General features: G+C 29.0%; 11 protein-coding genes across 12 annotated transcripts; 5 read left to right on the plus strand and 6 right to left on the minus strand.

The window, feature by feature from the left end:
- Window positions 1-84: 84 nt before the first annotated feature.
- Window positions 85-1,682, minus strand: LOC124498448 (pre-mRNA-splicing factor ISY1 homolog). The gene is made up of 3 exons (XM_047062199.2): window positions 1,180-1,682; window positions 747-1,117; window positions 85-691 (listed from the first exon to the last, which is right to left on the minus strand). The coding sequence occupies exons 2-3, from the start codon at window positions 1,058-1,060 to the stop codon at window positions 163-165; spliced, it is 843 nt and encodes a 280-aa protein (XP_046918155.2). The 5' UTR covers window positions 1,061-1,117; window positions 1,180-1,682; the 3' UTR covers window positions 85-162.
- A 741-nt stretch (window positions 1,683-2,423) lies between these two features.
- Sfxn1-3 (Sideroflexin-1-3) lies at window positions 2,424-4,342 on the plus strand. Its single transcript, XM_047062202.2, has 8 exons — window positions 2,424-2,453; window positions 2,537-3,088; window positions 3,197-3,215; window positions 3,292-3,390; window positions 3,455-3,616; window positions 3,698-3,825; window positions 3,913-4,012; window positions 4,081-4,342. Exons 2-8 carry the CDS (start codon window positions 2,776-2,778, stop codon window positions 4,223-4,225), a joined length of 966 nt encoding a protein of 321 aa, XP_046918158.2. The 5' UTR covers window positions 2,424-2,453; window positions 2,537-2,775; the 3' UTR covers window positions 4,226-4,342.
- On the minus strand, window positions 4,252-5,282 carry LOC124498449 (pyridoxal phosphate homeostasis protein). The gene is made up of 3 exons (XM_047062200.2): window positions 5,123-5,282; window positions 4,969-5,064; window positions 4,252-4,906 (listed from the first exon to the last, which is right to left on the minus strand). The coding sequence occupies exons 1-3, from the start codon at window positions 5,213-5,215 to the stop codon at window positions 4,346-4,348; spliced, it is 750 nt and encodes a 249-aa protein (XP_046918156.1). The 5' UTR covers window positions 5,216-5,282; the 3' UTR covers window positions 4,252-4,345.
- A 92-nt stretch (window positions 5,283-5,374) lies between these two features.
- On the minus strand, window positions 5,375-8,375 carry Sec10 (Exocyst complex component Sec10). Its single transcript, XM_047061920.2, has 3 exons — window positions 7,757-8,375; window positions 5,638-7,671; window positions 5,375-5,556 (listed from the first exon to the last, which is right to left on the minus strand). The coding sequence occupies exons 1-3, from the start codon at window positions 8,102-8,104 to the stop codon at window positions 5,470-5,472; spliced, it is 2,469 nt and encodes an 822-aa protein (XP_046917876.2). The 5' UTR covers window positions 8,105-8,375; the 3' UTR covers window positions 5,375-5,469.
- Window positions 8,376-9,074: 699 nt separating this feature from the next.
- On the plus strand, window positions 9,075-11,695 carry 5PtaseI (inositol polyphosphate-5-phosphatase A). Of its 2 annotated transcripts, none has more exons than XM_075729799.1 (12): window positions 9,075-9,207; window positions 9,291-9,332; window positions 9,396-9,440; window positions 9,520-9,724; window positions 9,784-9,887; window positions 9,935-10,014; window positions 10,083-10,119; window positions 10,190-10,330; window positions 10,397-10,564; window positions 10,626-10,910; window positions 10,973-11,012; window positions 11,295-11,695. In XM_075729799.1, exons 1-12 carry the CDS (start codon window positions 9,154-9,156, stop codon window positions 11,693-11,695), a joined length of 1,602 nt encoding a protein of 533 aa, XP_075585914.1. In that variant the 5' UTR covers window positions 9,075-9,153. The 2 variants fall into 2 exon arrangements, with proteins under 2 accessions (XP_075585914.1, XP_075585915.1); XM_075729800.1 differs by lacking the exon at window positions 11,295-11,695 and adding an exon at window positions 11,087-11,247.
- Hsl (hormone-sensitive lipase) lies at window positions 11,521-15,458 on the plus strand. The gene is made up of 7 exons (XM_075729798.1): window positions 11,521-12,065; window positions 12,986-13,632; window positions 13,696-13,845; window positions 13,907-14,246; window positions 14,305-14,593; window positions 14,669-14,910; window positions 14,969-15,458. The coding sequence occupies exons 2-7, from the start codon at window positions 13,078-13,080 to the stop codon at window positions 15,313-15,315; spliced, it is 1,923 nt and encodes a 640-aa protein (XP_075585913.1). The 5' UTR covers window positions 11,521-12,065; window positions 12,986-13,077; the 3' UTR covers window positions 15,316-15,458.
- Window positions 15,342-16,240, minus strand: Rrp40 (exosome complex component Rrp40). The gene is made up of 2 exons (XM_047061917.2): window positions 15,788-16,240; window positions 15,342-15,726 (listed from the first exon to the last, which is right to left on the minus strand). The coding sequence occupies exons 1-2, from the start codon at window positions 16,154-16,156 to the stop codon at window positions 15,352-15,354; spliced, it is 744 nt and encodes a 247-aa protein (XP_046917873.2). The 5' UTR covers window positions 16,157-16,240; the 3' UTR covers window positions 15,342-15,351.
- Window positions 16,241-16,274: 34 nt separating this feature from the next.
- Window positions 16,275-18,557, plus strand: LOC124498195 (acyl-CoA dehydrogenase family member 11). Its single transcript, XM_047061916.2, has 3 exons — window positions 16,275-16,633; window positions 16,690-17,152; window positions 17,211-18,557. The coding sequence occupies exons 1-3, from the start codon at window positions 16,418-16,420 to the stop codon at window positions 18,395-18,397; spliced, it is 1,866 nt and encodes a 621-aa protein (XP_046917872.2). The 5' UTR covers window positions 16,275-16,417; the 3' UTR covers window positions 18,398-18,557.
- Window positions 18,558-18,559: 2 nt separating this feature from the next.
- On the minus strand, window positions 18,560-20,234 carry LOC124498189 (uncharacterized). Its single transcript, XM_075729802.1, has 3 exons — window positions 20,137-20,234; window positions 19,255-19,410; window positions 18,560-19,180 (listed from the first exon to the last, which is right to left on the minus strand). The coding sequence occupies exons 2-3, from the start codon at window positions 19,334-19,336 to the stop codon at window positions 18,939-18,941; spliced, it is 324 nt and encodes a 107-aa protein (XP_075585917.1). The 5' UTR covers window positions 19,337-19,410; window positions 20,137-20,234; the 3' UTR covers window positions 18,560-18,938.
- LOC124498192 (uncharacterized) lies at window positions 19,415-21,217 on the minus strand. Its single transcript, XM_075729801.1, has 3 exons — window positions 20,798-21,217; window positions 20,463-20,722; window positions 19,415-20,382 (listed from the first exon to the last, which is right to left on the minus strand). Exons 1-3 carry the CDS (start codon window positions 20,857-20,859, stop codon window positions 20,288-20,290), a joined length of 417 nt encoding a protein of 138 aa, XP_075585916.1. The 5' UTR covers window positions 20,860-21,217; the 3' UTR covers window positions 19,415-20,287.
- Window positions 21,218-22,369: 1,152 nt separating this feature from the next.
- LOC124498565 (diacylglycerol O-acyltransferase 1) lies at window positions 22,370-25,710 on the plus strand. The gene is made up of 6 exons (XM_047062336.2): window positions 22,370-22,969; window positions 23,311-23,398; window positions 23,455-23,634; window positions 24,391-24,843; window positions 24,924-25,049; window positions 25,167-25,710. The coding sequence occupies exons 1-6, from the start codon at window positions 22,830-22,832 to the stop codon at window positions 25,641-25,643; spliced, it is 1,464 nt and encodes a 487-aa protein (XP_046918292.2). The 5' UTR covers window positions 22,370-22,829; the 3' UTR covers window positions 25,644-25,710.
- The last annotated feature ends 149 nt before the right edge of the window (window positions 25,711-25,859 follow it).

The following is a 25,859-nucleotide window of genomic DNA, read 5'->3' on the forward strand; positions in this document are numbered from 1 at the left end:
GCATTATGAAATGTCAATAGATTTTTTACCTCTTTAGAAATTTTCAATTTTGTATAATAATGATGAGATGAATAAAGATAAAAATTATATCGTTAATTTCGTTTTTTTTATTGTCAATAAAACAAAATAATAAGGACCAGTAGAAGTAAAAATCATCAAGTACTATTCAATGTCAAGAATTTTTTTTGATTCTTTTTCCGATTCAAGAATATCTTCTGAAACGTACATTTTAAGTAGTTCTTGTTTTTTCCTTCGGATTAATTCTTCATTAATCTCTTTTTGTGTTGGTATGGATGGAACGTGTGATATAAAATTTTTTGGACCAGCAAAATCGATTCCATCTTCGACACTTTGTCTGCTATCATCATTAACATCAGCATAGCAGATTAATTCAATGCGTTCCTTTATGGTCGTTGTATTTGAATTTTTCTCTTCATTTGCCAATCGTAAAAGTTCTTCACGTTGTACATGTGCTTCTTCTTTCAAAATAACACCATCATCTTCATCACGATAACCATAATAATCAGCATCGATTGATCGCATCAATTCGGCTTTCGTTTTCTTTGGCACCTGAATGGTTTCTTGTGCCAACAGTTCTCGTACGCCTGGTAAATCTTTAGCAGCGCCAAAATATTTGTAACCTTTATTGCCCGGTATTTCACGTGCACTAGCATCGAAACGTTCGGTTGATCTGTATTTTAGAAATGCAATTAATTAATTATCACAAAAAAATGTCAATGACCTACTTGAAATCAGTACCACCAAGTTCTTTGATTCGTTGTTCCCAATTCCTTTTCTCTCTTAGCAGCCTATTGATCTGGTCATTTAGATCACGAATACGATGTTCACCAAGACCAGCATTCTGGATCTGTGCCACTTTTCGGCTGATCACACGTACAACATTCAAACGCCATCGTTGTGCTGCATTTAAATCATTACAATCACCTGGAAAATATGGTCGCCGTTCACGTTTTGGTTGATTGGAATTATTTTGTTCTTCAAGTTGTGATGCTCGCCATCGAGCTAATGTTGTCATTGCTTTCTCGGCATTTCGAGCCATGATTTATTTGGCAAATTTTTGAATGATAAAAATCAAATAATATCCAAACACAAAGAACTTGAAAAAAAAATCCGCATGTATTATAAACAAATTATATATCATATTCATAGACTACGTACCTCAATAAGTAAAAAAAAAATTCAAATTTTAAATAGAATTTTTTTTCAATTTCACCTATGGCGCCAAAATTTTTGCCAAAACATTCCTACGATTGTACGAGAAAAGTTTCCAATCGACAAAATTATTTGATGGCATGATCATATGAATAAAAGTTTCGAGTATATAGAAAAGAAAATTTCTACAATTCATTGAACGACTGATTGATTGATTGATTGATTGATCACGTTTATACACAAAATAAATGTCAATTTATCATCATCTGATGATGATAAAAAGCATTTTTTATATGAGACAAATGTTTCGATCATGATGTTCATAACATAATGATCATGAGATCATACATTTGAATTTTGATCCATCATCATCAGCAGTAATTTATGTTGTCATCAAAAAAAAAACAAATGAATTTTGCCCATGAAATGAGAATGATGCTCATGCTCCAAAAAAGTAAATAATAATAAAATGAAAATGAAACTTTGTCCCATTTATATATTGTCTGTATATATCGTGTATAATATGAGTTTGTGCAACTTTTTTTCATTATATTTTATTTCTTCTGAATAAAAAACTAAACTGAATTCAATGAATTATGAGATTTTTTTTTTTTTTGGTCATGTTTAGTGTTCTTTTTTTTCTTTGATTTTCACATATATATATAGGTGTGAATATATGCATTTTTTTCTGTTCATTCTTGAATCGTTCATAGTTGGATGAGGAAAAATAGCGAAAAAAAATCATTTTTGAATGCACTGTTGGAAGTTTAGTTTGGTTATGATTTGTTTTGAGGATTGCTGATGATCAAACATCATTTATCAAGCAATCAACCAAAGAACAACCACCACGATCGTGTAGCTAAAATCAAATAATAAAACTGGTTCAGCATGGTGAGCCTCTCTAAATGATGTGTATGTATATGTGTGTGTGTCTCGAGATTGTATCACAAGATTATTATTGTTGTTGTTGTTGGTTGGTTGGTTGTCGTTGTTGTTGTTGTTGTTGTTGTTGTTGTTGTAAATATTGATGCAATGAATAAATTTATTGAATGGCAGAAGAAAAAATCTTTGGCATTTTTCTATCCATGATGTATGTGTGTGTGTATGTGTGTATGAGTTTATAAATATATAGACTCTTCCTTTTCAATTGATAATCATTCGATTTTTTTGTTCTCTTGATAAATAGTATGGATATTGAAGAAGAAAAAATTTTATTTCTTCTCAATGACCAAATCGATAATTTCCAATAATCGTTATTGATGTTTTCATGATAAATAAACGTAAGGATTTCCTGAATATATATGTGTTTTATGTGTAGTTATTATAATTTTAATAAAATATATATATTTTTCTTCTGATTTAGATTCATTCCAATTGAAAAAAAAATAAAAATAAAATCAAATAAACAATTACCTTGAACAATATCATCATGACTAGGTTTATGATCTCATCATTATCATCATCATCATAATTGTTGTTGAAATTTAAGTCGAAAATAATTCACATTTGTCCAAAACTGTTGAACAGCTTGGCATCCAAACAATCCACGTACAAGTATTTGAATCATATTGTTTTTCTATTGACCATCATATCTAATTGAATATGGCATTACTTCGAACTGATATCAATATTGACCAACCAAGATGGGATCAAAGTACTTATATTGGACGTGCTAAACATTTTTTTGCCGTTACAAATCCATTGAATATACTTTGTTCAAATCGTGAATTAGAAGAAGCCAAAGGAATTCTCTATAAATATCGTAAAGGTGAAATAATCAATGGATTAACTGAGGAAAAATTATGGCGTTATAAACATATCTATGATTCGGCATTTCATCCGGATACTGGTGAAAAAATGACTGTTATTGGTCGAATGTCTGCACAGGTTCCAATGAATATGGCCATTACTGGATGTAAGTTGATCTTATTTGTTGGTTGTTTGTCTCGAATCATCACTTCTTCATAATATGCTAATGTTATGTTTTTTTTCTGCTTTCATTGCTTTCACTATGGCATTCTAGGCATGATGACCTATTACAAGCAAGTTTGCTTCCTATTTTCGAATAAAGAATATTCTGTTGTTAACAAAATTTTTCTATTCACTTGTCAATTTTAGAACACCAGCACAGACCATTTTCTGGCAATGGTTTAATCAATCGTTCAATGCAATTGTCAACTATACGAATCGTAGTGGTGATAGTCCAATTCCAGTCTCGTAAGTTTTTTGATGATTCCATGGAATTTTGAATTTAAAATATCTTATTGAAAATTATAATTAGGCAATTGGTTAAATCATATTGTTTTGCCACATCCGGTGCTCTAGTCACGGCTTTATCGCTAAACAGTTTAGCTAAACGTTTCCCACCCTTATTGGGCCGTTTTGTTCCATTTACTGCTGTTGCTGCTGCCAATTGTGTTAACATTCCAATGATGCGATCAAGGTATGATTGAATAAATCATTCGATAATCGAAATTAATATCCAAAAAAAATTGTTCAAATTCAAAATCAATCAAATCATTAGTGAATTGACAAACGGCATTGCAATTGAAGATGAAAATGGCAATAAAATTGGATATTCAAAAACGATGGCCAAAGAGGCAATTTCACAGGTGGTTTTATCTCGAATAATGATGGCTGCACCTGGAATGGGTATGTTTGTTTCATCATATTTTATGATGATTATGTCGTTAAGGCCTTTCTAATTTTTTTTTACATCATTCATATTCGTATTCAAAGTTATTCCACCGATTGTTATGAATCAGTTAGAAAAACGTGGAGTTCTTCGTCGAATGCCATGGATTTCAGCACCAGCACAAGTTTTAATGTGTGGTTTATGGTGAGATTTTTCCATCGAATTTCCATTTGTTGTCTTATTATTGACCATTATTATTGATTTGATTTTAGCTTAACATTTGCTACACCATTATGTTGTGCATTGTTTCCACAGAAAAAATCCGTACCAATTGAACGATTGGAAGAGGATATCCAAGAACATGTTCGTAAGACCAATAATCCCTGCAAAATAGCTTATTATAACAAAGGATTATGAGATATTATTATTATTATTATTATTAATTGAAATGAATTTTTTTTTTAATTTCTATTCTATATTGTTTGTTTTGCATGAATTATTGAAAAATAAAAAATTTTTCTTACAAAAATAAAATTTTCATTTATGTCGATCACGTACACCGAAAATGGCCGTACCAACACGTACCATTGTACTGCCTAAAGCGATAGCATGTTCAAAATCGGTAGTCATGCCCATACTTAATTCAATTTCATTTTCTGGCTTATTGAATAGATGACAGACTTCTTTACGAATTTGAATAAGTTTTAAAAAATCTGGATTCGGTCCCAACGATACATCATAATCATAGATTCCAATTGTCATCAAACCGACAAGCTCAAAACGGTCACATTTATTCAAAATGAATGTGATCAATTCTTCAGCATCGGTAACGTCGATTCCTGATTTCTGTGCCTCGTTACTTGTGTTAATTTGAGCGAAAATTCGAATTTTATCCGTTATATTTGCATGACGATTAATGGCTGCATTAAGATTTTCGGCCAATTTGATCGAATCAACAGTTTGAATGCAAAATAAATTCGGAACACCCAATAATTTGTTGATTTTATTCGTCTGTACATGTCCAATCATATGCCATTTAATTTCTGGACATTTTGCAATCACTTCTGGATCATTGGCTTTGTCATACAATTCTTGAATCTATTTGAAAAGCAAAAAAAAATTCAATTTAATTCAATGATAATTATGACTTTGAAACATACATAATTTTCACCGAAATGTCTTTGGCCATGTTGATAAGCATCAATGATAAGCTCTTTTGATTTGATTTTACTCACAGCTAATAATGCTGGATATTTCTGTTTTAATATTAAGAAAAATTAGAAAAATTAAAAATTACAAAAACAAACTTTTTACATTTGGATTATTCGGAACACCATCATAGGCTTTTTTGATCTTTTCGTTGATTATGGCCAAATTTTCACCAATTGAATTTGATAATGCCATCATACATCGAAATTCACCTGAAACCTGTGTGTTATGTTCGAAAGTTAACAAAGAAATATTTTCGGCAATGCTTTTTCTCACAACACAAGGAAAACTTTTCGTTAAAAACTTTTAAATAGCAATTTCATGAATAATAAATTGAATGTATTTAAAAAATTTATATTTTCATTCATAATTCAAAATCATTTTATTAGTTTTTTTAAAAAAATAAAATATAACATATATATGGCGAATACTGAAGAATCTTGATGTGAAGATTATTTCAAATAATTCAGCAATTTTGCCGATTTATAATCGGCACGTAATTGAATAAAACTATGAATTATCGAACGTTCCAAGCTTACCTGTGAAAAGTTTTTGAAATAAGACAAAAATAAAAATTAATTTTGTTGAAATTTTGAGACAAAATTTTTTTTTTTACTCACCAATTGATCACCATTTGAAACTTGTTTAAGGTTTTCCGGTACGACAATCAACAGATTACATAGAGCGTGTAAAATATTAAACAGTTTGCTTAACAATGGAATCTTGAATTTATCGATACAATTTCGATATTCTTTTACATCACAAATTACAACCATTGCTCCCATAAAATTAAATTGATATTGTTGAAGATGTTCATTAATGGTTCGATGAATTTTTACACCCAAATCGGTAAGTACATCTTGGACATTTTTACCATCCAAACATTTGGTTATTCGATTATGATAAAAATTAATGAATTTCACTACCTTATTACAAGCTATTGTACTGGTTGTAATAATATCATCGTTTTCTTGTTCAGGTTTGAAATCCGTTTTCTTTTGTTCATTTTGTAGTAGATATTTGATCCAACCAATAATCGATGCAATCGATTTCTCAAGACCTTGATTTAATTTTGCTTCCATTTGTTGATAAACTTCACGTTTTCGTTTAATACATTCAGAATATTTTGTTGTCGAAGATATCAATGGCAATACCCAATTGACAAATTGTTTTTCATTCAAATGACAAATTTCATTTGATTGTCGTATAATATCGAAAAAATGTATATCTGGTTGTGATTTTGTTTCAGCCGATGGTATGGCTTGTAGACCAAGTTCTATTGCATAATCAATATGTTCAATACATAAACTTTGTAATTCAATTTCATATATTGATAATGCATTTTGAGCAATATCTTGCTGTTTTGACAATAGATGACATCTTTGTAATGACATTTTTGTTTCCTGTAATATAGATATGGCAATTTCTTCGGAAAGAAATGTTTCACCTTGTGTATAATCCGGATTCGATATGTTGATATTTAAATTTCCAATATTAATATTGGTTCTTCCAATTTTTGATTGTATCAATTCCTGAAATCCACCGGTAGTAAATGGACGTTTTTGATGATTTTTCGATTCATAATAACTTTGTAATATGTAGGCACATTTATCTCGTAGATAATTTGTTTCTCGTTGTATATACATGTCCAGATAATTATTGAATATATTACGTGTAATTTTATTCAAAAAATTATAATCACAACCTAAAAATTTTAGTTTAGCAATCTGTTCGATTAGTTTGTTTGTCTTATGGAATAATGTATATAATTCAGTAAGAAATTCACGGGTATCATTTTCATTAATTCGAGCTTGAATAAATTCTTGAATTTTTCCATGAAAAATATTCAAAACAAATTTTGACATCACCTGTTCAGGATTGGTGAATACTTCTTTGATCGTTTTCTGATTTTTCACACAAAGTGGTACAATATCATTGAAAATATTTTCACCCAAAAACATTCCCATCTGACTTTGTTCAATAAAAACATCGACACATTGTGAATAGCCTTTGAAATGTGATAACATTGATGCAATCTTTTTCATCTTATTTCGATCATCATTTTTCTGTGCCTGTGAAAATTCTTCAATCAATCTTTTTTCAATTAGATTATATTTTTTCGATATAAATTCTTTTGCTTTATCAAATTTACTATTATTTGGTAGCTCTTGTGATATTAGATATAATTTTTGTATAATATCGGCTTCTTCAAATAATTGATTAACATTTTCAATATAAAGTTCTTCAAATGAATTCAATGTTTCACTGGGCGTTTCCAGGTATCTGGCAAAATGTTGCATCAATTTTTGTGCTTCTACAGCACGCATACGTGGCGTATTGACACCTTCAAGCTGTTCACCAAGATAAACAACTTTATCGGCCACAATATCCAATCTTTTATCCAATTTTTCAAATGTTGCTAATGAATCTTTACATTTCTGTTGTAATTCGGTAACCTTGATCCAATGGCCTTTTTCTTCTTCACGACAAATCATCTCTAAACGTTCACATTTTTTTTGATTTGTATCATAAATAGCTTTTAGATCTTTGATACCATTTTCGAATGCTTCACTAATTAGATCAACATCATCGAATTTACCGTTTGTTGCACGCCATGCTAAACGTTCGATAAATTCTTCACCATCGAATGGATCCTATGTAAAATGATGTAACAAAATAAAATTTAAAATTATCAAATTTCATCTCAATGATAATAAATTTTTTTTTAACACAACATACTTGTTCTAATTCGGCTAAAAATGTCATGGCGATCGAAAATATGACAACGTGAGCTGTACAAAAATAATTTTTGTCAAAATTTTTCTTGTAATTTAAGGCAGCAAAAAAAAATTTATGATCAAAATGAAATTTGACACAATAAATAATCTGAAAAATAAAAATTTTTATTTTCCAAATTGTCAATGATGATGATGATGATGAGATCCAGAAACACATAAACACAGAAACACCCACGCATAAAAATTCATTTGAAAACTCAATAAAAAAATAAAATAAATTCAACACTTCTGCACACCAGCTGTGTCCCCAAAAAACATAAACACAAGAAGCATATAACTCAACATACATGCATGGTAAAAACAGCCGCCAATCCGATTGTTTGTTGTGCCACTAAATAAAATTTTTTATTTTTTTGCAAGAAAAATCCTGGTATATTTTTTTTTATAGAGAATCAATGTTAATAATGGTGAGGACGAGGATTCATTCAATCGTCATCAATTTTTGCTTTTGTAAATGCAAAATTGATGATGTGCTTTACGATCATATCCGATTATAGTTTTGTTCAATTTATTGTCCCTATATATCTTGACGTTTAATGTATATGATGGCTATGTTGTGTGTATGGTTTGTGTGTGTTAGTAGTTGACGATGATAATGATTCAAAGTTGAGGCTACCCAATGATTTGATCTTAATATAATTATAATAGTATCCTTATTTATTATATATAATGTTCCTCTATCCGGCTAGTTTTTTTTATTGTTATTGGCCAATTATAAGTAAGATTCTCCATTTATAATCATTTTAATCAACTCAGACAAATCAAAAATCATCAATCGACATCATAATTGCCTGACAACAACATCCTTGTTCTAATTTTTTTTTTAATTCCAAATTTTTCTATTATCCTCTGTTCTATGGTGGTGTTAATTTATTAGATGATTTTTAGTTTAAATTTTTGAGCATTCTCCACGGAGCATCATCGAGTTTTGTTCATCATTGAATTTCGAATATCGTGTTGCCTTCTATTTGTTGTTGAACGTTTTTTTTTCGAAAAGAAAAATTCTTTGTTTTGTTTAGTTAGACTTTTTTTTTGGTTGAGATTTCTTCATTATTCTCTACAGTGTGCTCATGTTCGAATTCCTATTCAATATGTAATACAATCGGCAAGATATAAAAATTGAGAAAAAAAACAAGAATTTTCATCAAAAAAACTACTGAAATTTTTGAAATAGGACATGAAAGATGATACTCTTTTGTTACTCACATTTCAAACATAATGCTATTGTTGTTATTGTCCAATGTTTGAAATATAATTTTATCTTTTGTTGGTGAATTTAAAAGAATTCGAATCTTTGAGTGGAAAAAAACGAAATTTCTCCATTGCATTACGGTGGTGATGATGACTGAATTTTTATTTATAACGGCCAATGTTGGATCCATATTTCAAGATGTAAATATTCATTTTTCCGAATTCTCAATACACCCCTTTCTTGCCGTAATAATTCTAATGTCATGAATTTTTTTTTCTTAAAGTCTAAACTTTTGCTTAAATCATGGATAGCCGAATTTTTGAAGGTATCATTTTTTTTAATTTGTTCTCATTGTTGAATAATTTATTTTTTTCCATTTTTTTTAAAGACTGTGGATAGATTAAAACCTAAATTCATTGCATTACATTGTCAGGTAAAGTTAATTTGAATTTTTTTTTTCTGTTGAAATTATTCTCATTAAAAATTTAAATATTCTCTATCTCTCTACATAGGAATTTGGTGGAAAAGATTATCGAAAAACATCAGCAAATGTTGATGATTTTGTACGAACACTAATATCTAGCCACGAAATGATCGATTTCGAAACGATTCGTGTATTTATCGATGAAGACTATTCATCTGATAATAAATTCACCGCATTGGGTAGTTTTTATTTCATACATAAAACTCAACATGCATTTATTTGGAATTTTGATGGTAAATTTTTGTCTAATCGATTTTTTTTGTTGGTTTAAATTCAAAATTTTTTTTTCTAGGTAATAAATTTGTTCCGGCCACGGATAGAGAAATACATTCTGGTAGCATCGAAAATGTGCCTATAAAATTTAAACGAAAATTTCCCCAAGAATTATTTCCTGAGGTATTTATAAGGCAAAAAATTTTTTTGAATAATAATCGATTCTATAGTGTAAATGGTCTCGAAAAGGTTTCATGAAAACCCGTTGGATGATCAATGAATTAATCTTTGATACAATCAATATTCACTTGTATGTATTTTTTTTCATTATTCTATTCTTTGATTCATTGATCTGATTTTATTTTCATACAACAATAGATTTCATGATGAATCCAATTTTGTTTCGATCTCAGACGTAAGTCTTTAATTTCAAATAATCCATTTATTCATTAATTGATTTCGATGTTTTGTTTCCATAAACACAGTTCCCATCAATGTATGCCAAAAATCGTCGTAAAGCATTCGAATATATGTTGGATTTAATTGGACCGGAGGATTTCAAAGTTCTCCCCATATTTATTTTTGGTGATTTTAATTTTCGATTAGATACCAAAGCCGTCGTGCAGGTATGTTTAGCTATACCTACGAATAATTCTATGAAAATTAATATGTTCATCATTTTATTTACTTAGCGTTTGACAGTCAATTCACGATTATCGCAAAAGAAAACAAAAAATGGTGATCTATCTCGTCTCATGTATCATGATAGCACTAATGATCATCGTATATTATCGATTGAAAGAAAACAATTCATCTATTCTGATCAGAATTTTTTCACTGATCCACATAATTTTGATTGGGTAATTTTATTATTATCTTTTGGTTATTGTTTAACGATATCAAAAAAAAATTTCATTTAAGCTTATGAAACAGGATAAAGAATTGAATCATTTTCATGGAACGCTATGGGAATTTGATCGACATTTTTTGCCTAGCTATCCATTTGAAGAGAATATAAATATGATAACAACAGCGTCATCATCAAAAATGATAGCTAATAGCTATATGAAAACTCGTTGTCCTGCATGGTGTGATCGTGTATTAATGAACAATACTGCCAAACAATTATTGATCAAAAATGAAAATCAACAAACAAAAATTCATTATGAAATGATGGGTAATGATTCACCTATGGGTGATCATAAGGTAATTTTGTTCGTTTTAAATACCATATAATTTAAATGAATTTTTTTTTTAATTCTGTACAGCCAGTCTATCTGTATTTTGAATATGATACAACAACAACAGGTAACGTTGCTGATATACAAAATTTATTTATTATTTAGAATTTTGGTTTTGTATGTGTTATTTTTTATTTGTAGCAATTAATTTAATAGCTGCAGCTAATGATTTATTATTTGTATGTTGATTTCGTTTGAAAATTTAATTTAATTTCCCTGTTTTTTTTTGAAGTTCATTTCATTTTATCATTTTTCTAAATTATTATTATTTTGAATGAATAAATCGATTTTCAAAAAAAAAATCATATTTTTAACGTTAAATTGTATGATGATAAATTTTTTTAACTAGATAATATTTCAATGATAATCGTTGATCATGATGTTGGTAACCATCATTATCGTCATGATAAAAATGATAAAACGGAAAAGGAAATTAATACTTCCTATTTGGTGCCTAAAGCAATCAATATTGATATCAATAATAATTCTTCCTTGAAAATGATGTATAGAAAAAAAACTTGTAGTTCAAGTTTTAAAAATGCAACTATGACGTCATCTATAAAAACAACAACAACAACAACAACAACAACGGGAAAAGCATCATCAACAACGACGATCAAAAAATTTTTCTATTACCACTATGATGAAAAACAACAACAACATTTGCCATCAATGAACAAAACGGTCAAATCAACGTCGATGTTGACCTCAAATGTTCGATTAATCGTAATGAAAGAAACAATGATTTAATGCCCCGTTTTATACAGTGCTGCCCTGGATTACATATATGTGTTACAAATATATATTGAATGAATGAAATCGTTTTTTTTTTCATTTGGAAAAATAATTCATTCTTAATGTAAAAAATCCCGAAATCAAAAGACATCAAAGACAATCGATATATTGTGTTAATTGATTATTAAAAATTTACCATCATTTTTTTTCCCAAAGGAAATCCATCATCACCGTCGTCATTGATTATCAAATAAATGCAATCCTTTCGAATCATCTTTAAAAACAACAATACATTCGAAATTTTATCATTTACAATACTGCTTGTGTGTATTTGTAATACATTAACAATTTATATTTCAAAATGTTGTTCCAGTGCATCATAAACGTGCGTCATTTTATTAGATCATTTGATTTTCATTTCATATAATAATAATTTCATTATTTCATCACCTAAATCATATAGCATATACAACAAATGATGACAACAAATTGATTCAATTTATCATTCATTAAAACCATTCGATTGAATAGCAATTGATGATTCATCAGAAAATATCAATAGACAAAAAGATTCTTTTTTCTTTATTTTTTTTGTGATTAGTAAATCAATATGTTTAGATTTTTTTTCTATTTGTTTGTATGTGTGGCATTTATATCGTTCAAATGTTTGTCATTGATGATGTTGATGATTTTTTCTTTTGATTTTATTTACACACACAAGTACACATAGTAGTCACTATAGTATCAAATCAAATCAAACAATAAGTGTATTATTTGAATTTTTTTTCGATTGTTTGTTGATTGATCATGATGATGATTGGTATTTTCTTGAAGCCATTGATTTATGTGAAAAGTTCATTTTTTAATGATGATTTTTTTTTCGTTAGGGTCATGGGATTATGACAGAATGATAAAAAAAAATCAATAAAAATCTGGAGAAAAAAAAATTAACCAACCAAATTCATCACATTGATCAATCTTGTTTGTTGTTGTTGATTGAGATAATTAGAAATAAAGAGAAGCTTGTTATTAAGCCTTGATCATCCCTCCACGTTTGATTGATTGCTCATTTCTTGTTTAATCATTTTACAAATTGTTTATTCAATGTTTTTCCCTTTCAAATTTTGTTTCATTCATTTTGTTGCTTTACGTATCAATTTTTTTTTCTCTTCCTTTTTTTCCAGAAGAATAAATGTGATGATGACTAATTTTATATTTGCATGACCAAAAAAAAAAAAAAATTAAAAAAAATAATCATGTACGCATATTGATTCGTGATTTTTTTTCCCATCTAAACCTATATAGTAGAATCATAAATAATAAATTCATTTTATTATTTAAAACATCAACATTAGTGAACATTCACGAATCATTTTGAATCGACAAACATTAATCAAATGAAAATGGCTTTAAATTCATATTTATGTAATTTTATACAATCACCAGTTGGTTATGCATTCGATATTGAAAAAGCCCGTATCGACAATGATCGTTCAATATCCGATCAATTAGATCAAGTATTTCATACGTTAACAGTGATTTATGCCGATGATGTTGAACTTATTGATTATATTCAAAGAATTAGACATGATGTTGATCTTGTACTACAACAGGCACCATTATTCGATTTGGATGATCAAACACAAGGAAATGGTTATTGGACACTTTTAATTATAATGATTAAATTTGGTCGTATATTATCGACCCCTGATTTGAAGAAAAAAATTGGACGATTACCATTGATACATTTGATGCAAATAATGGTTGAAGGATTAAAAGTTGGTCTACAATTACATACACCGAAATTGAAATCAATGCAACAAATCGATTCAAATGGAAAAGTTGATCTAAGTTTATTCACAGATGAAATGGATTTTGAAGGCATTTTAGATCTAATACAATCGTTAAAAGTTCCAATGAATTCTCTACATGAACATTTCAATTTTTGTTGGGTTCGTATTGATTTGATTTAAATGATGTTCACAATGATTATTTTATTTTTTTCTTTCATATAGCTTGGTTCTATGTCCAAAGTGATGCAATTGTTCACCAATTTTATGGCCATTTATTCAACTCAATGGAAATCATTTAAAATTTACAATTGGTTAAGCCATAAAGCAAGAGCTCAAATGTTTACCAATATGGTTTTGAACGTTAATGTTGATGTGAGTTTAGCTTATTTTAACTTTTTCAAAAAAAACTATTATTTTTTCTCGAAATTTTCAGTGCCTGCAAAGCATGTGGAATATAACGGAATTTCCATTGGTGCGAATATTTACACCAAGTTTTTGGAATCGTTTTATACTTGAAAATATCAACATTTATGCACCACGTCAACGTCGGTGGATTATCGATGCAACAAAACCCATTATACATGATCGTCGTGCCGATCCAAATGTTCCATATCCAATAATGAAACAATCATCCATACGTGGACTTTTATTCCGTTATCGTCATAATCCTAAAAATAAATCCTTAATGTTCCATTTACATGGCGGTGGATTCATTAGTCAATCACCAGAATCACATGCATGTTATTTGGTTAAATGGGTTAGAAAATTAGATGGTTTGTTTTGTATTGATTTGATCAAAAAAAAAATTAAGTTAATGATTCATTTCTTTAGATATACCAATTTTAAGCGTAGATTATTCCCTAAGTCCACAGGTAATTTTTCCTGAAGCATTACAAGAAATTCTTGACATGTACCTATGGATACTAAGCAAAGATCCTGAAGTTGAAAAAACTTTTGGATTTTTACCTGAAAAAATTGTTTTCTGTGGTGATAGTGCCGGTGGAAATTTTTCAATGGCTATGATGCTCATTTTGAATCAGATACAGAAAAAAATTGCAGAATCTGATGAAGATAAACAAAAATATCGCTATCCAAACGGACTATTTTTGTTTTATGCACCGTAAGTTTGACAATTATTGATTGAATTGGGTAAATAAATGTCAATATTTAAAATTTTTTCCACACACAATCACAGATTAGTAGTCGCTACGATGGTTAGTCCATCACGAATTCTTACTTCGATCGATGGTCTAATTCCACTGGGTACTTTGCTTAATTGTCTTGGTGCATATTTACCAGATGAAATATTCGAAGATAATCTACCAAAAGAAGAAAATATTGATTATGTTAAAGGTAAAGAAACTGTTGCATATCAGGTGGGTGGATATTTTATCAATAAATTAAAAGATGTACTCAGTTATTTGCTTCAATTAAAAGGTATGTTTTTTTTCATACAATAATGTTATCGTTTGTTAATTTGGCTTTCCATTCACAGTGGTATATCGTATTAAACCATGGTATCGAAGAACGGGAAATCTGAAGAAATGTTTGGATAAAATGAATACATTCGTACAGAATCCCTTTGTTTCGCCATTATTGGCTGAAAGTGTGAAAGATTTTAATCATATACCACTATATTTATATCCATTGACATTTGATGCATTTTTGGACGATAGTATTGAAATGGCTAAACGATGGCAAAAAGATAAAGTCAAGGTGGAAATACTTGATGATCTACCACATGGATTTTTGAATTTTGTTGAATTTGATTATAAAGCACGCAAAGCAAGTTATAAATGTATAGATAGAATTAGTGAAATTTTAAAACACATTGATGATTGATTGATCGATTATAGTTTTCGAGAATGTTTATGTTTATTATTTTTTATTATTCTTATTCATTTTCTGTTCCAATAAATTTAATACATGATCTTGTTGATCATCGGAAACATATTCAAGTTGTTTAATAAAATTACTGATTAAAATTGTTGTTTGTATGGATTTCGAACGAATCCAAATGCGGCCATTTAGGCCGACCGTTTTTTCAAAACGATATTTACGACCTAAATTTCGGCTAATTTTAGAATCGGATGCCAATAATCGACGACAAATGTTTAATGGAACTTTGATCATATAGCCACCACGTGGTAGAACGCCAAAACCATCTTTTTTACCATCTTTATCCATACATACTAATTCGGTTTCAACATCTTTGGAAGCGGATAACACACAAGCAAATAATACATCACCAATCTATTATTAATAATATTTATTTAGTATAAAAATCATAACATTGATTTGCCATAACATTTACCTCGACAATTGCTTTATTACGTTTGGTGGCGTTTGGAAAAGCCATCAAAGATAACGTGGCCGCTTCTGAGGCACCTATATCGACACGGCAAAAAGTAGAAGTTTTTGAGATCACTACACCGACAACAGTATCACGTTCACATGGAATATAATAACGTTGATGAGAATTAATCCAGAATAAATTCACTGGTCGATGTAATAATTGGCCAGCTTTATATGAATTAATCACTTGTTTATTCAAACGTTTCAGGCCTGGCCCAACGATTACAGGTTTATTTTCATCATCTCGATAAGCTTTAAGAATTTCGGAAACATTATCACCAGGTAATACCGTATTCCCGGACAAATGAGAATTAATTTGATTCGACATTATTTGAAATTTCAATTTCAATCAAAAATTCAAAACAAAACACACGTGAACGATATATCAACTGTTCAGAAAGTACGTTTTGGTGATGGAAAATTAATTTGACGAAATTTTTCAGATATGATAACGTTATGGCACGATGATGATAAATCTTGTTTATTAATGATGACAATTTCGTTGTACCGGGTACAATGTACCCACTTATCACAAAGCTCTAATAGAATCGACATTAATTTATCCTACATTTACAATGATTGAATCAAAATGATTTTCAGACGAATAACGATTGTTACATCGAATCCGACTGTTCGATGGTTCTGTATTGATAATGTTCGAAATTCCATTGATGTCAAACCGAATTGGCTACCATTTTATGGTGCTAAATATGGAAATTTCAACCAAAATGCCCCAATATTGCCCAATCAATTCAAAGAAAACCTATTCCTACGCAATTACTTATGTCACCATTTTACTAAAGAGGTAATGTTTTTGGAAATTTGAATTGTTTTTGAAAAAAAAATTCAATTATTCACTAGCTTTATTCAGAACTAGAACCAGATCTTATTAGATTTGGTCATCGTATTGCTACTGATATCGATCATCTTGGATTGGAATGTGAATTTAATAAACCTTATCTTCGTTCTATCAACACATGGGGTGGTAATGATCAAAACCAATTAATAGTATGTGATGCATGGCGTAAACAAAAAGATATATCAGCTGAAGAAGGTCTCATTTCTATTGGATATAATCGTAAAAAATTTTCTAAATGGTCAAGACTTTATCAATTTACCAAGCTTTACTTGTACTCTGCATCATCGGGAGTTTTTGGATGTCCTTTGGCAATGACAGATGGTGCAGCCAAGGTATTATCTTCGTTGAACCTTTTGCAAGATTCGTATTTTCGCACCGTTTTTGATCATTTAACATCGACTGATCCTGAAACATTTTGGACATCCGGTCAATGGATGACAGAGAAAGGAGGAGGATCAGATGTTGGTAAGATGAAACAAAATTATTAGATTATCCTGTTTGATTCATTAATTGTTTGCAATAGCTAATGGAACCGAAACCGTAGCGTTGCCAGATGGGAGAAATTTTAAACTCTATGGATTAAAATGGTTCTCATCAGCCACTGATGCCAATATAGCTCTGACTTTAGCTCGAATATCCGATGATGAAGGAAATGTCATTCAAGGAAGCAAAGGTTTAACATTATTCTTTGTGAAAGTAAAAGAAAATGATGGGCCAGTAGATAAAGCCATTAACATTGTAAAATTAAAAGACAAAATGGGAACCCGTCAGTTGCCAACGGCCGAACTTTTTCTAGATGGACTTCGTGCTCGTAAAATTTCTGAAGAAGGTCGAGGTATATCATCGATTTCACAGATGTTACAAATAACGAGACTACATAATGCTATCTCCTGTGCATCATATGCACAACGAGCTTTCAGTTTGGCTCGAGATTATTCTCATCGAAGAGAAGCTTTTGGTAAGAAAATTATTGAATTGCCTCTTCACATCCAGACACTTGGTCGTATTGATCTTAATTGTAAAGCAATGACTATTTTTGCACTTGAATGTGCCAGAATTCTCGATTCAATTGAATATGGTTCAGCAACCAATGAAGAGATTCTTATGTTTCGGATACTGAATCCAATGGTAAAATTATATAATGCAAAAATGGCCATTCCAACCATATCTGAAGCAATCGAATGTATCGGTGGCCAAGGAATCATAGAAGAGACTGGCATTCCTTACTTGTATCGAGATGTACAAATATTTGCCATATGGGAAGGTACAACTTCGGTATTATCGAATGATGTATTACGGGCCATAATCAAAAGCAAAGGAGAATGTTTGAAAGCGTTGATGCAAAATATTAAACGTAGATTGGAACCAATCTGTAATGGCAGCGATGAACAATTGAAGCCATCGGCACAAAAAGTTTGGCATTCGACTGAACAATTATTCCATGTGATTGAATCAGAACCATCCACTTTGGAATCAGGAGCACGAGATTTAGCATTCTCATTATCTAATCTATTTATTGCCACACTTTTACTTGAAAATGTAGCTAAAGATTGGCTTTTAACTCGTGATGCTCAATCTATAATCGATTATCATCGCATTCAAGCAATACGATTCATTAATTGTCAAGATTTGACACCATTTCATACGAATTTCAATATGAATGAATATTCACCAACAATACGGCAAACATATTTTGGTGCTCTAATGTGAATGAACTGTGATTCAAACAAACTACTAAATGGTATCCAAAATTCCACCCCATAATCATCCATTTAAAATTGTGTTTTGTTGACCTCATTATGACAACAACAACAACAACAAAAAAACAAAACAAAGTATGAAAAAAATAAATAAAAAAGAATAACCTTGAGCTTTGTATGCAATCGGAATTTTTTTTTATATTTACTATTATTTGAAATGAAAATTCATGCAATAAACTAAACAAAAACAAAAAAAAAAAGAATAAATAAATAGATTGGTGAATATGTTTGAAAATAAGAAGAAAAAAAATGTCAACAAGAAAAAAAAACGACAACGAATAAACAAACAAAAAACAAATGAAATTTAGATTATCAAAATGTCATCAATCGAAATGAATACGAATGATGATGATGATGGTGATGATGATGATGATGGTGATGATATTGTGTGATATGATGGAAATCATAAATCAATCCAAGTGGAGTGGTGAGTATACATAATATATATTATTATATCAAACGTTGATTGATTGTTGTTTTGTATTAAATCATCAAACTTGATCAGATAATGAAATGAAACGTATACCATATAGATGACAATTATCATTCGGTTCTAATGTTGATGATAATTGATATTTTTTCAATTCACGTTTACGATAATCGATCCAGCATATTAATGCAACGCACATGGTTATAATGACAAATAATAATAATAGTAAAAAGAATAGAATTTGACCACCAATTGTTGATATGAAAAATATGGCCAATATAATGACAATAGCAATGATCATGCCTATGCATATGAAAGGAATAGGATTGGAATGGTAAAATTGATGATAAACAAATATTTTAATCATAAACACATACCAGAAATTAATTCTAAACCGGCAAAACGATCATTTAATTTTTCACGTAATGAAGGTGATCGAATAAAATGTTGTTGAATCATTTTGGTTTTTTTTTCCTATCTATTAGTTTAACCCTGAATGAATCGATTGAATTTGAATTTGTTTTTCTTTGACACTTTTGTTTGTTTTTTTTTTTTTTTTTTTTTTGGTTATGAAAACACAACACAACAAAACACGATGTTGATTACATTGATTCGTTCGTTCGTTCGTTTGTTGGACAAGAAGAAGAAAAAGACAGATCCATTGAATTATTTTCAAGTAATTTTTGTTTCTGTTAATGAACATTTATTCTGTCTTACATATGGCTCTTTTAAACATCAACATTTTTTCATTTATAAACACACACACACAAACAACAGATGCATTTCACATTCAATCCTAGTCTAATATTCTGCATATTGTATACACGGATGCCAAGTCAATCATGAGTCTCTATCTAAAATTAGAATTTTCTCTTTGATTCTTATACATACAATTTTTTTCGGATTTATTTCATTCTCCATCTTCTTTATCCATAGTGAATAAATGGATGGTTTTTTCCCCATTTGACTATAAAACTCATTCAAAATCACGTTAAAATCTACGGATTATTATTATTTGTCGTAATACCCGAAATTCACATAGGAAAAATTTTTTTTTTATGGTAATTAGAAAAAAATTTAAATAAATCTATAGCAAACTATTTAGTCTGTCGAATTTGTTATTCTTTACAAGTTTTCTTTTCATCATTTGAATAATAATTATTTTTCTAAATAAAATGTACTCGGAAAAAAATATGTAATATGTACCGATTCGATGTACACATTAAATTAGATTGAATATATGTTATAATAATACTGACATTATTGAAAAGTATTCCTTCATTTGTTGGTGTCTGTTGATTTTGTTTTTTTTTCTTGTTGAGATTTAATGACGATGATATTGATGATGATAATAATGATGATGATATGAGGAAATTTTTTTTTTTGTTGTTGTTACTGTAAGGTTAATGATCATTTTACAATTCGATCCAAATTGATCAATGAAGCATCGATATAAGGCATATCTTCACCGCCATTAAGATCCATTTGTCCTAAGCTTTTCGTTTCTAAATTCGTTTTTTTTTTGGCATTGAATGATAAAAATGAGTTAGAGATCATTATTATTGGATGTATAGAACACACTTACGATTATTGGCCATTTTATTTTCATTTGATTCAACGGTTTTTATCTTTGATTTCGTTTCATTCATTTTATCATCAACAACATTAGGCTTATTGCTGTTATGTCGTTGCTGTTTTTTCTTCGCCTGTGGTTGTTGTTGGCTGCGATTTAAATTTTTTTGACCATTCATTGATTTAAATTCAGATCTGGATGGTTGTCTACGTCCACTCCATGTTCGTTTTGGTGTTTGGTCATTATTAAATGCATATGTTGATGATGTACACCTGCATATAATTCAAATCATATTGAATGAAACATTCATTTAACCAAAAAATAAAAAAAAATGAATAACAAAATACCCAAAATATTTTGATGACCAAATTTTGAAACGTTGCCATCTGGATAATTCATCTGAAGGCATTCTTGTTTTTTTTTTTGAATCAATATATGGAATGAATGATGTTAAATTAGGGTGATAATAAGATATTTTTTTTCCCCACTAACACTTGTTGTTCATGTGGTTTACTAGTAATTTTTTTTTGTATTTAAAATATCTATATTTGTGCTTACATTTATCTGGGTGTTGGTATGTGGTGGATTATGAGGAACACTATTTTTATTAATAGAATTTGTTTAATTTGATCATCGTTATCATCATCATCATCATTCGCAACGACATAGAAAAAGTGTTACCAGGGTTGCAATAATAAATATGCTTTGATCATTTTATTTGATCATTGGTTACCTATATGGTGTTAAATATATATAGTTATGGATAAATTAGGTTTTGAGCACCAGATAAAATGAATGATGTGTAGTCATTGTCATTGTCTAATGGATTGTGTGTTTGTGTGTGTAGTGTTTTATAAGTGGATTTTATCCTAAATTTCCTGTTGCCTGCTATCGCATTGCTGTGAACATTAATCAATTAATCAATCAATTTGGATTTTTTTTTTGTAAATTTGATTGAATACTTGGATTATGAAATTTAAATATTCAAATTTATTATTGTTGATTGATAGATTGTTGAAATTGATCACAGGTAAAATTAAAAAAAAATTCATCATTAAATTGTCATTAAAATTGATTTTCCTTTTTTATATTGCGGAAATTTGATGATGATGATGATAAAATCATTTCATCAATGTTCAGTATTTTTGATAATTAATCAATTTTTTATATTTCATTGATTGAAAATTGTAAATACAAATGATGATAATGGAAATTGTTACAAAGAAGATGTTGTTGTTCTCTATTTTCTTGTTTGTCATTTTTTAGCACATTTTTTTCAATTTTGGACTTAATTTATAAACATGAAAAAAAAATTTATTGTTTATTGCCAAAATTTGATAAAGCTTCATATCCTCATCATCAAATAACGTGACATACAGAATTGACAAATGGACCCAAACAAGAGAAAGAGAGAAAAAGATGGCTATCTAATGGGGTGGGGAAAAAAAAGAAAGACCGACTGATTAATCAATGTTTTGATCGAATTTGACATTATTTTTCTTTACATTCATTTTTTTTGCTCTTGTTTTTCTGTTTCATTTTTCATTATTGAAATGTATTATATATGAAAGATGTCAATCATCATCATTATTATCATTATAATTTTGGTGATGATTTAGTGTGATAAACGGAAAAAATATTTGTCGTTTTTGTTTTTCTTTCCACAATCTATATATCTTTTTTTTCACCATGAACTTATTATTATGGGCAATGATAATTATTGTTTTTTTTTCTGGTCAATCTGGCCATAATCATTTAATCAATAAATAATATGGATTTTTGTAGATAAACAATATAGACATTATCATGCGTAGTTAAAATATATTGATAGGATGCTATACACAAATCAATTTATATATTTGATAAAATGAAAATCATTTGTAAATGTTCTTTCTGGTATAAATCGAAAAAAAAAGAAACAAAAAAATCTTTGTACTGATTTCTTTCCATTAATTTGTCCTCGATCATCAATTGAATGAAGTGGATGGTAAGAAAGAAGAAATCTGTAATTTTTTTTACTACATTTGTTGCACATATGGGTACAGGAATTCATTTGAATGTTGATCGCATTTAAAAGTTTAAAAGTTTTTCCTGTTCTTAGGCTGATGTTTGTTATTCTTTATATTCATCAATCGTTTGTACAAGAAGATCAATGAACTTTTTGGTGAATAGAATTTGGTTCTTAAGATTTTCTTCTTTTTTTTTGTCCACAATTTTTTTTTGAACAATTGAAATTCATCAACTTTTTTTTGTTTGAATCAAAAATCCATAAAGATCACCATTTTTTGTTCATTTATATTCAAGAAGATAATCAAAGTTTCTTTTTTTACGGTGAGGAAAAAACAAACAAACAAACAAACAAACAAAAACGAAATAAAAATGGACACCAATGGTGGTGGTAATAATTCTTCTTCATCATCAACAAATACTATACGAAGACGTGAACGTAAACGTTCACAAAGTTTAACAAATGATAATCATCTTTATGAAATAATACGAATGAATCAACCGGATAAACCGTAAGAAAAATCAATTGTGATCATTGAGTGAAATTCATCCATTTTTTTCATTCATTGATCATAAATAAATTTGAATGTGAAATATAAAAATAAAAATGATGATAACAAAAGAATAATAATGATAATATATGATAGAGGATCGATACTCATCAAAACTGACTAATCGATATAAAATGTTTGTCTCAATGTGTTTGATTTAATTGTTGTTTTTTGTTGTAATTGTTGTTGTCCATTTTTCTATTGTCATTATAAATTATTACCTTTAATAATCGTTTAATCGATTCTTGTTTTCATTTATCGATTAATATTATATACAATTTATTATCCATCAATATATATAGGATCCATCAATATAGAGATTCATTATTTAGTTCATCCAGTGGTTTCAATAATTTTCGTGGATTCTTTACATTGGCACTTATATTGCTAGTAAGCATTATCATGATGATTATTATATGATCGATTAAAATATTCAAATTCCATAGGTATTAGCTACGTTACGTGTTGCTTTAGAGAATGTGATCAAATATGGTATACTCATCAATTATTCACAGATATTTTGGCTATTTTTTAGCCATACATCCATTTGGCCCACAATCATTTCATTGAGTCTTTTAAATATTTTTATTTATTGTTCTTATTGGATTGAAAAACTTCTTAGTAAGGTGAGTATAAAAAACATATCTGTTTACGTGTGTGTGTGTTGATTTTTGATTGTTTCTTTTTTTTCATTTGAGTTCAACAATAATCACATCATTAAATAATGATGATTATGATTGTCGTATAATGATATCTTTGATAAGTGAATAGAATTCTGGAATTTAGAAATAAAAAAAATGTTCTTTTTTTCAATCCATAATGATCGATCAATGATTCATTTGTGTGTATTCATAACTACGGAATAAATGATTTTTCAAAAAAACGAAAAGATTTCTACGGTGAAATTAAACATTGTAAAAAAAGTAGGAAAAAATTAAACATTCTTGTTGTTGTTGTGGTTGATATTGCATTCGTCCGACGCCCATCTGTTCATTAAATAATACAAACTGATGATAATGATTATGAATAAAAGAGAAAGAAAGAGAAAAAAAAATCAACCATTTATCGATGATTCGAATTGAAAAGAAAAGAAAAGAAATGAAAAGTTTTTAATGATTCCATCAATGATGGTGATATTTTTTTTCAATGCTTTAAAAGAAACAAGAAATGGCTAGTTTATGTGATTTATGGAAAGTCGAAAGGTCAATCATAGGTCATTGCGTTGATAATAATGATTATTAAGATCGTTTTTTTTTTGCTGCCTTGTATTCGTCTATAGACTAAATAATAATAGTTTTATTGCCAACACAACAATCGTTTGTTTTGTTTACTGAGATCTATTCATTGTTATCTTTATTGTTTATCGATTCCAAAATATATAGAATCAAATCAATCCAAACAAAGCAACATATATAATATGGCTAAATCTAGCATCAGTTCTGTTATGGCCAATTGTAGCCGTATTTACAATACCAACACATGTTGTTGCTGCATCATCATTTTCGATGATGTATTTGATTGTATGGCTAAAATTATATTCATATCATAGCGTCAATTATTGGTGCCGATTACATCAGAAAAAGACCCATAAACGCCATAATAGTGGTGATTCACGTCAATGGAATAATCATCAACATCAACATCAAAATGATAATCATCATCATCATACAGATGTAACGACAGCAATCAATCAACAATTGGTTCAATATCCGGACAATCTAACCATTTCGGACATTTATTATTTCATTTGTGTGCCGACGCTTTGTTATGAATTAAATTTTCCCCGTACCGAACGAATTCGTAAACGATTTCTATTTAAACGTCTATTTGAAGTGGTAGGTGATCAAAAAAAAAAAAAAAAAGAAAAATCAAAGAAAAAATCATTTAAAAAATTTCATCTTTGGTTGGTTTTTAGATATTTTTAACTCAACTTATATTGGCCTTGATACAGCAATGGATGGTGCCTACAATTCACAATTCATTGAAACCATTGCAAGAGATGGATTATTTTCGTATGCTCGAACGGTTATTGAAATTATCGGTATGTAAATGTTTTTGTATTTATTTATTGATGTTCGTTATGTTAAAATTGGCACTTTGATTCGATTTTTTTTCTTCAAAACATTTAAACATTTAAATTAATTGATTTATTATGCAGATACCAAATCATGTTATCTGGTTAATTTGGTTTTACACCTATTTTCATTCATTCCTGAATTTAATTGGTGAAATTCTTCGCTTCGGTGATCGACAATTCTATAAGGATTGGTGGAATGCAGAATCATTACTATATTTTTGGAAAAATTGGAACATACCCGTACATCATTGGTGTGTGCGACATCTATATGTACCATTATTGAAACGTGGTTATTCGAAAATAACGGTTACAACAATTGTTTTTCTTATGTCTGCCATATTTCATGAATATCTTGTATCGGTACCGTTATGTATGTTTCGATTTTGGGCATTTACCGGTATGGCCATGCAGATACCATTTGTATTTGTTATACATACAGGATTCTTTCAAGGACATTATGCTAATATGTTTGTATGGTTTTCATTGATAATTGGCCAACCATTATGTATACTTGCCTGTTATCATGATTATTATGTTGTTCATCATGCTGTAAATTAAATATTATATATATTGTGTGTTGTTTATTATAATATAAAAATAATCAAAAAAAAAAAAAATAGAAAAACAAAATTTGTTATCTTTATCATCAACAACAAACAACAAAAACAAAAAACATCATCATAATCATCAATTTTGATGTGCTGCAATAATTTAAATTTTTTTTTTTTGTTTGTTTGTCGTATTTCTTATTGCTTGCGATAAAACTACAATGGC

This window comes from Dermatophagoides farinae, chromosome 3 (genome assembly GCF_024713945.1).
Source record: "Dermatophagoides farinae isolate YC_2012a chromosome 3, ASM2471394v1, whole genome shotgun sequence".
Taxonomy (NCBI): domain Eukaryota; kingdom Metazoa; phylum Arthropoda; class Arachnida; order Sarcoptiformes; family Pyroglyphidae; genus Dermatophagoides; species Dermatophagoides farinae.